At 37.8% G+C, this 10,775-nt stretch overlaps 1 protein-coding gene across 1 annotated transcript; it reads left to right on the forward strand.

Moving 5' to 3' along the window:
- Positions 1–1,125, forward strand: LOC144629627 (uncharacterized). Its single transcript, XM_078487861.1, has one exon. The coding sequence runs from the start codon at positions 1–3 to the stop codon at positions 1,123–1,125; it is 1,125 nt and encodes a 374-aa protein (XP_078343987.1).
- Positions 1,126–10,775: the final 9,650 nt, after the last annotated feature.

The raw sequence follows: 10,775 nt of genomic DNA on the forward strand, positions 1-10,775 counted from the left end.
ATGGATATTGAAAGAATGAAGAGACTCTCAGAGTCAAAAATAAAAGCTGAAGATTCAGTCAAAAAAGTCAGAAACACGTTGAAAGAATATCAACATGGAAGACAAGACGTTCAAGAGGAGCTTTCTGAGGTATATAAACCAATCGTTAAAGCTCAAGAGGATGTGAAAAAAACGATTGATGATAAACAGGACGCCATGCTCGATCAGTTAAAGAAAAACCAAAAAGCAATAACGTCAGGGATCGCAGATCTTGCTTTAATGCAGGAATTACCTCATGAATTACCTTCAAAACAGTCTACAAAACTACCGCTCGATTATAAACTAGAAATGATGAAACCTAATTACAAGTCAGATATTGACAAAGGATTTACGGGCGAAGAAATACAGAAGCTCATAGACTATGAATTACTTGCTCCAAGTGAGGTATTACATGGTTCAGTCACTGGAGATCTTGATTTTGACGAATATAATGAAAAAATTGGTGCTAAATTAAAAGATTTAGGACGACAAAAAGGGCATCTGTCGACTATCAAAAAAGCAAAGGCTAAAAACAAAGAAGCAATTGATGAATTAACCAAAGAAATCAAGTTGATACAGAAATACAGAAATCGTATACAAATCATACCCGAAGGAAAGGAGACTTTGGGGACAGGTTACCTTCAACCAAAACGAAATGCTTATAAAGTTCAAAATGGAGGACAGTATGGTAATCTCATCATTGATGTTCCAAAACTAATGGGACAATTACGTCTTTTGGCAAAAAAGGATGGTAAGCCTGTGATTGATAAACTGTTTGATTTTGATACCATTGATCTTTTGACTAAGAGATTTAATAGCAAAAAGAAATATTCTGATTTATCAAAAAATGTTTTCAATGAATTGAATAAAATTAGTGAAATACCAGTTCACAGATCAAGTAAGAAATTCTCAAAATTAGGATCTGGTGTTGTATATTACAATGATGCAAATGATCTTATGGATCGACTTCAACTACTCGGAGGATCTATTATGGCTGGTAATAATGCTGTAAAAGATGAATTTTCACAGATAGCGCATAAAATGTTACAGCTTGGTATAATCGGAAAGAAAAAATTAAATGATCTCCTCAATGTTTATGTTTTATAGAGCGGTCTTAAGTTCTTATCAACCTTAATTTTATCCAAGTAATATGTATATATGGAAGAACAGGCGATTAATATCAGTTCAATTAACAGACAGAAAGTCGGGAGATCCAAACCAGAGGATTTTACAATCAAATATAAGCCATCAATGTATCTTGATCCAACTATGAAACACGAGTTGGCTGTCGATCGAGTATCAATGACGTATAGCTGGCATAATATCAACGGTACATACAATAACAACACCATAAAATATTCAAAAGACGGTGGTTCTACTTGGAAAAATATTATTTTTGTTAACGGGATGTACAGCTATGATGACCTATCAGATTTTATTGAACAAGTTATTAAAGACAACGGAGATAGCCCAGAAGGAGATGATGTTGGTGTTAAAATCTATTTTGTTTTGACATCTTATCGTGTTGTTGTCGAACTTGGAGATGGATGGCAACTTGATATTCGTAATTCAACTTTTGGAGATTTGATTGGATTTAAATCAGAGGTTATCACATCAACAGGTCATTCTTCAAAACTACCAAATATAACCAATTCAATTGACAGCTTGAATATCAATTGTGATCTAATAACGGATTCTATTACGGATGGTATACGAAGCAACACTCTATGCGTAATTTCATGCGCTAATTTAACCAGATCATACCCATTTCAATTTGAGCCAAGGCGCGCTCTATTTAGCACTATTTCGAAAACAAACATATCAGAAATGCGTATCGAAGTAAGGGATTCCCTCGGGAGACCGATAGACCTCAATGGAATTGACTGGCATATGACATTGATCCTGCGCTCTAGTTTTGTATAAACTAATATTATATGAAAAGTGAGTATAAAAAAAGATACGATCCAGATATGGGAAGATATGTCAAAAAACACATTTATTCCGGAGAATAACACGGGGATGGATATAAAATGGATATGTTGAAAGCATTTGGAAAGAAGCTTTTTGGTAAAACAACGAAGGAAATAGCAAAAAAAGCTGTTGAAAAAGCAGCAACTTCAGCAGCAACTAAAACAGGAGAACACCTTGGGAACCGAGCCGGTGATAAAATAGTTCAGATGTTATCTAAAAAACAACAGAAAGAAATAGGAAAGGAAATGTCAGATATGCCTTCAAATTACATTGATGTGGCTCAGATGATAGAGCAACCTATTAAACGAAAAGTTAAGCAACAAAAACCTGATGAACAACCAAAAACTCAACCAATGTCAGATTTAGAGATTTTACAGAGAGTAAATAATCTAATTTCTGGAGGAAGAATAAAGAAGAGGAGAATTGTTGTTTAAAAAGGGATTTACCTTAAAATCTTGTATTTTTATCTAAACTAATGATATCTAACTTGATTTGATAAAAGGTGTCTCCCGAAATTTGACATGACACCGTAGATCTGAAGCCCTATTTCTGTAACGAACGCTGAATGAGGGCTAATTTTAGCTCAAGTTTAACGTAAGGTACTCTAGTTTATGTGTTTTTTAACCAAAAAGACTGCATATACGGCATTTTGTTTAAATCAAGAATTCTATCAATTTAATTAAGAGTGTTTACAACTTGAAATGTGAGTCAAAATTAATACCAAGATAGACATAAGAAAACACTCGGCGGAGAGCTGAACTGTAGCTTTCTTACAGCATGCACGTCTCAAATAAACTGAACTAAAGCATTCTACATCGACATTCGATTCAACTTTAAGCAAATCAGGCGAAATATCTGAGGAAGCGGGCATGTGTTATCTCAATTGTCAACTCCATTGTCGCGGCCGGAAATGCACACGATCGCATCGCCTCCCACTAGCGAATCACAGAGAACTATGAACTATGAGTGTTAGCTAGGCGGAGAACGCCTAAAATTGAGGGAAAAAGAAAACTATGTACTCACATCAGCGCTTGAAGCGATTCCTTGGCTATCCACTTCGACATGTTTCTTTTAGAAATAACCGACAATGTCCCGGATGTATTTGAATCTCGTCGAGCGCGTAACGCCCGCTCCACAAACTTCAACAGTAAAAAACTAAGTCTTTAGCCACGGTAAAGTTCAAGCCAAATATCGTTATGACCGCCTTCAAATCAGCCCGTATAGTCTAGTTCCGAGTCCTAATTGATGTGGCTAAAGACCTTTGCTGTCTAAAGCAAGCTCAACATTATCTGTACCTGGCAAAACGAGCCGACCGGTTATCTGTGTTTAACCGCCTAAAGCTCGGTTTGAGGTACGATAACAGCCGACGCACAACTTGCAAATCGTAAGACTTTCACCTTCACGGGACTTAATGATGTCCTCCGGCAAACTTCCTTTAGACAGCAGAATGGAAAGCTATAGATCACAACTGTTCTACTAGTTAGCGCGCGCAACTAGAATTCAAATGAAAGAGAGGGGTTGGAGTTAGAGACTGGGCTAGACTAACCACAAGTAATTCTAGGGGGATGGAGACGGGGGGGGGGGGGGAGACAGGGAGGGAGATAAAAAAAGTAAGATTGCATTCACTTCATTAGACAGGGCGACATTTCATTGGAAGAAAGCCGAACAATTCTCCGTATCCTCAAAAAAAAAAAAAAATATGAAACCCCATACATTCCTTAACAGCCCGATAGCCACCTTTTATCAAATCAAGGTAGATATATGGAAAATTTTAGAAACCCAAAATATGTCGAAAGATATGAAGATCAAGTTTTTGAATTAGAGACTCCCCTCGTGACAGTAGTTGGAAATACAGCTCATCAAAAGAAAGATGGATATCGGTTTGTTGTTGATAATTCAGGAGAAGTCACTCCTTTTGATTGGTATAATTCTCGATTAAATATATATTTCGAAGTAAATAAACTTGCAGATGGTACTGATATAGCAATTGATGATCATAATGGTATTGTGAATTCCATTCATTCTTTCATCAAAAATTTTGATATCAAACTCCAAGGTAAAAAAGTATATGATTGTAATGATGCAAATCACAGTGTTAATATAAAAAATCTTCTGGAATACTCTTCAGCGTATGCAGAAAGTGTTGGAACAAATGAATTTTATCATCTTGACACATCTCGACATGCTGAAGAAAGAACAGCTGCAGCTCAAGCAGATACATATAACAAGGGATTCCATCAAAGGAAATTGCTTCTCGGTGCTTCAGTAGTAGTAGCAAGAGAATTGTCTCTCAATCGATACAGTTTCTTTGAAGCTCTAGAAGACAAACTGCTACCATCTGGTCGATTAGAACTGAACTTTGAATTTGAGAGTGATGCTAATCTCATTTGGCAGGCAGCTGACAATTGTAGAGTCGTTATCTTGAAGTTACAATTAATCGTACCACGAATAACATTTAACAGCTCTGGACAAAGCATTTACATGAATAACTTCATGAAACCTTATAAATGGGCATACTTGAGAGAAAATATTGAAAGAAGTAATTCGACAACTCAACGAAATGGTGTTTTCAAAATATCGTCTGGTATTTCAAGACCAAGGCATGTCTTCGTTTTCATATTAAATGATGCTTCGATTGAAGTTCAGACAGCCAATCCATTTTTATACAATACATTCAGTGTTTCAACAAACCTGAGAACTCTTGACAGATGTTGGTTGGAAGTTGGAAGTGGAAATGACGAATATCCAAACGTACACTATACACCATCAACAGAATATCATCGTGTTTACAGAGACATTCTAAAATATGCACACAAAAATAATGAGTACGGAGAAGGATGTCTTTTGAATATCAGTAATTTTTAATTACTGTTTCCTTTTGTGTATTTCGATTTAACAAAACAGAAAGCGGATATTCGAGATGGTACAACAAAACTTACTTTTCGTTATGAGCTTTCGGGGACAACTGCAACAGCTTACAGTGTATATGCTTTGACTCTCTTTGAACAAGAAGCCGAACTTGTACAGCAGAACGGAAAACTGCTATTTCGTTAAGGAATGGTGAAATAATCAATAAATACATTAATTTTATATAACATATGTAATATAAGAGATATGTCATACGTTAAATACGGAGTAAATCTTTCAATTGGACAAAAACAGAGACTTGCAAAAGCTCTCTCTCAAAAATCAGCGGTGACAATACGATTGTCAAGAAATGATCTGTCAGGCAACAATCAGCTTAATCTGACAAAAACACAACTGAAACGTATTGAAAAAGCGATGAAAAATGTTACAGGCGTTGATTTAAAAATAAGCAAAACTCAGATCAGACATCTTGTACAGGAAGGAGGCTCTCTTTGGTCTTCATTAATGAGTCTTGGTATGAGAACACTGCCTTAATATGCAACAAGAGCTGTATCAAAGACTGTTCCTGCACTAACGACAGGGGCTTTATCAGCTCTTGGTAGCCTTGGTATTGATAAAATCTTTGGACGTGGTCAAACAGGTGGTTTTCTTATTCCACAGAATAAGATCGATCAATTGATCAAGTACAAAGATTTGTTAACGAAGAAGCAAAAAGAGCAAATTGTATCATCACTTCATACTGGAGGCAGACTTTATATCAAACCGACGAAAACACAATCTGGAGGCTTTCTTGGTTCATTGCTTGCAAGTATTGGTATTCCAATTATTCTTAATGTTTTAACAGGAAAGGGACTTCAGGTTGACAGACATAGATCTAAACGATCAACAAATGTTTTCGTGCCTCCTTCAACACAAACAAAAACAAATAATGGGTCAAGTGGGGGGTTTATTAATCCGACTCTTTATCCTCCTCCATTTATTGGGTCATGGAAAAATCCAGTAGGTTTAGGGTTAAAAAAAAAGGGCATGTACTAAAACCCGAAACAACGAAACGAAACCACCGAAACGAAACGACCGAAACCGCCGAAACCACCGAAACGAAACCACCGAAACAACCGAAACGGCCGAAACGAGCGAAACGAAACAAAATTACCGAAACAAGCACAACTTCAATATTTTCGCCGCTTACCGTACTATGCACTCAGTTTAGCCTAGCATACACTCCGGTTAGTCTACCATTCGCTCCGGTTAGCCTACTATACACTCCTGTTAGCCTACTACACACTCCGGTTAGCCTACTTTTCACTTAGGTTAGCCTACTATGCACTCCGGTTAGCCTGTTTACGGTTAGCTCTCAATTATCGTAATTGGTTTTGTTTGTTTCGGTGATTTCGTTTCGTTTCGCTCGTTTCGGCCGTTTCGGTTGTTTCGGCGGTTTCGTTTCGCTCGTTTCGGTGGTTTCGCTCGTTTCGGTGGTTTCGTTTCGGTGGTTTCGTTTCGTTGTTTCGGGTTTTAGTACATGCCAAAAAAAAGAGGCCAGCCAAAAAGAAGGGAAAAGGACTATTACTCGGAAAAAACAGCCCATTCAAAAACGTTCCTCTTCTAAACATTCTATTGTAAGTTTCGTTAATAAACCGTTATCCAATTTCGACCTTTTAAATTGGGTTAAATATCTTGGAATAAAGCATTTCGGTGGCGTGTTTTCCAGAGATTCTTTGCCTAATAAGATTAAGAAGAATGAATGCGGGATAGTTAATTTGGATTCACAAATAGGCCCAGGGACGCATTGGGTAGCATATCGAAACGGAAAGTCACATGCCGAATATTTTGACTCTTTCGGATTAAACATGCCGTCTGAAATGAAGAATTATCTTGAAACAAGCAACAAACCAATATATTATTCAGGAGACGAAATTCAAGAACGGGATTCTGTTTTATGTGGGTATTGGTGTCTTTATTTTCTTCTTGAAAGACAAAAAGGTGTTTCTATGCTTAATGTCATCCATAATGCAGAATTTGATATGAATGGTCAATCTGTCAATCATATATTTATAATCAATTACTTCAAAAATATCTAACTCATATATATATATATATATATATATATGGTTAAGAGAGGGTCCATATGAAATCCATGCAATATTAAAATTTGAGTCTACATCGACCCTCTCAGATTTCCTTTATATTTTGCATGGGGCTACATATTGAGATGATAATGCTGTAGGTAGAATATTATCGCAAAATTCTTTAACGTGTGAAAGATATCGTGGTTAACGTGCCCATGGTCGGTTTTGAGCCAAAAAATACCTAAATTTTGACCCATCTTTCGACCAAAATATCTCTGCAAGAATTGAAGCTTTCCATATAAAAATACCACTGTAATTAGTATCACCTAGTACAATTTAAATGATATCATCAAGATTTTTCATCGCTCTCACGTTTAGTAGTAAACCTATTTTAAAAATAAGGTATTTCGGGCAATGCGTGACACTAGAGATTTTAGGTTAAAATTACGTTTGAATATCGCCGATGCGGCGTTATTCTGATGGTTCCATTAGCCATTATTTTGTAAACCATTTACTAAATAATAAATTAAAGTCAAAAAAAGTATGTTAAGTTCAATCGGCACGTATGATTTTAGCGTACAAAAATGTGGTACATGTGAGCAAAACAAAAACAAAGTTCTGAAAGTTTTAGAACGAGTTTCATAACATGATGGATAGGTCGGCTGAGGACGTGTGAAATACCGCTTACATAAATCCAATAAACCTTTTAGCATCTAAAGTGGTTCGTGATGTTAATTATCCGGCTATTTAGTGCCCATAAATACAGACTTACAGCGTGAGAAAAGGTAAACAAGCCACTTGACATGTTCATCATCGATCGAATTCAAGCGTATCTTCACGTGCAGATTGGAAAGAGAAAACGTCGCTCACTTCTGTCTACCCGGTAGTTATAATGTTCATAAACAATTCTGCAAGGAGTTAGTATCCACCTTTCTCGTAAGCGATGGCCTCAGTGCTTCACATTTTCATAAGCCTGGTAAGTTACTTTTCACCCGGGCGCCATGTTGTTTTGGACTAGTACCCAGTCTCTCAAGACTGGCTCAGTGCTCGATCGAAACGCTGGAATGGACCATTGTTTTACTCGAAGCGTAGTATAGTACAGTACAGACGATTTCTTTCCGTGGCGCCTCTGTCCAAACAATTTTTCCAGCTGCATCTTTCTGCAGACAATGTTTTTTGATGTCTTCAAACAATTTATGTGGGCATTTTGCTATTGCAAAACAATTTTTTTTCAGGATTTTTGATCCCACTTGGCCACTCCTCCAAAAAAATAATGTTGCTTCCCTAACTGAATGTCTGATTTATAGTGTGGATTTCAAAACCATTAATGCCAATTGAAAGGTCTTTCAAAGGCCTTGTTAACAAAATCGAACGACCGCGCAGTTCGATTTTGTTAATAACGCGTATAATTACATACCCAATTGGACTTCACTCAATCTTTATACACTGGGGTTATATCCACCATCTCTCTAGCTCCTGTTCGTACTATATTGCAGATCAATGTGATATATGAAAAAGTTAAAGTAGCTTATATTAATTATACACAATATTACTTTCAAATTAATGAAAACACTAATGAAGTACTAATAAACCTTAAGTGAGGTTCTCTGCGACAAATCGCTTCGTGTGTACTACTTCAAAAAGTCCCTGCAACAAGGCGTTTGTTCGGTGCACCTGCAGCGAATTTGGAAGAGGGAGAATGTAAACTAGTTTTTGAATTCAATACATGAAGCTCTCTCATTGGTTAGTTTATATTTTGTCGCAGAAGTGCACACACGCTGCGACAAGGCTGCTTTCACTCATTTTGTCACTGCGATCAGTCGCACGAATTTAAACTGGTTTGAGTTCGTGCCTGGTGCAGCCTCGCCCTCGTGGATCATGCCTTTCGTGCGCTGTCGACATGTCGTCATACTGACGCGTATATTTGCATTCTGCTCGCTTGCTGCAAGTAGTTTCTTTTTCGTTGCTCTAGCCTTCACTATATCCTTCTTTCTTTCATCCGTGCTCTCCACTGGCTTCGGGCAGTGTGACTTAGGGCTTTCCACAAGTTGCTCGAGATTTCCCAAAAAGTTGCCCGTAATATCTCAAAAAGTTGCTCCAAAAATCCAAAAACGTTGCTTCATATAATAAAGGTTGATCGAAAGTTGCTCCAAAAAATTCAAAACGCTACTTCTAACCAAAAGAATTTTTTCTAAATATATGCTAATTTCCCTTTGAGAGTAAGATCTTCAAAGCAGTTTTAAGCAATTTTACAGCAAAAGTATCTAAATAACATATTAAAGGGAATATTATTTTGTTAAGTGACAAGGATTCCTTTAACTGGGAAAAATCGTGAAGATATTGATGACGTCATGTTTGCTGACGAGTTTTGTAATGTTTTATACAGAATGAGCCGAATGTTGAAACGTCTTCAGATGTCCCTCGAAAATCTTCGGCAAACGTCGTAAGTCTTCGGGAAAGTTCGTTTGGCCTTAGAACAGCACTCGTATAATCTTCGGAAATCTTCGGTCTGGAAATTGCCCAAAATGCAACAAGTTGCTCGAGAGGAAAAAAGTTGCTCCAAGGGGGAAAAAGTTGCTCGAAACATGAAAAAATGCCAAAAAGTTGCCGAGCAACTTGTGGAAAGCCCTAGTGTGACTCAAAGGGCCTCGATGTGGAGCCGTTTTCTATAGCAACCGTCCAAGCACTTACCTCTCAGTCGGGTTTCCGCTTTCGCCTCGGGGCCACTCCGCTGGTGCCTCATTCCTTTTCATTCCCAGCCAAACCCCGCCTTCAATTCGTTGCGTAGCTTAACAGACATTAACGGCAGAGGTCTCGATCCCTGGCGCAGAACAGAAGGACCGTAGACTCTGGGAGCGAGAACGGATCATTCCATCTCAAGTCTCCGGTGCATGCGCACAATTAAACCGGAACCATAAATAGCCCAGAGGGCAGAGGACGGCCCAGTTCGGTCAAGGCTGACGGAAAATGCGCAAGTTCTTGGAACGAAATTTAATGTCCAAACTCGTTTATCAACCGCTGGTTTAGGGGAACGAAGACCCTGGGAACAAGGATCCAGAACAGTTTCAACAAATTTGGAATCACCTGTATCTCTGATAGTGCTCCTACTGATTTCCTAATTTAAAGCTAGAATGACGGACCGACGTATCGACGGAATTAAATATTTGTATAAGTGTAGATCAGCGTGCCTTTTTACAACTCATGATTCGTCTTTGCCTTGACCAGGTTGTTGAAAGTTCGTTTTCAATGATACTCATAATCATACTCTTTTGTTCTATTTTATTTTTCCCGTAGGCAATCCTTAGAATAAATGTAAATGAGTGAAATACTGTAAATGATTTAATAAACGCCCCACTCTTAAATAAACGCCTCCCCCTGAGGTGTAAAATTTGTATTAGAGGCCTCTACTAATAAACGTCCCGTGTCTAATAGACACCCCCTGCCCCCATCACCCCCCCCCCCACCCCCCTCCTCAATAAAAAAAGAAAAAATATATTCGCCTCAAAATTCAAGTAAACGTTTCATGGAGTAAAAAACACGCAATTTTCTTTAGTTAGTTAATTGATTCACTCGGACATCGAAGGGACCAAAGGAGCTAGCTAGCCAACATGGTTAACCCCGATGCGATGACGATGAAGACATCGATATCGAACAATCTGTGAACGACATCTTTAGGCTTTGCATTAGAAAAGATGAGAGTAGTCTCCTACTCACAAAATCTGTTTCCTATCTTTATCCGGGAGCAAACTACGCGTCATATTTACATACTTGTTTGTCTATTTGTTTCGTTACAGTTAGAGTGAAATCATGGACTCCTGGTGATATGAATGCCCCTCTTCTACTAAACGCCTC

The sequence above is a fragment of the Oculina patagonica genome, chromosome 11 (assembly GCF_052425735.1).
Source record: "Oculina patagonica isolate OP01 chromosome 11, crgOcupat, whole genome shotgun sequence".
Taxonomy (NCBI): Eukaryota; Metazoa; Cnidaria; class Anthozoa; order Scleractinia; family Oculinidae; genus Oculina; species Oculina patagonica.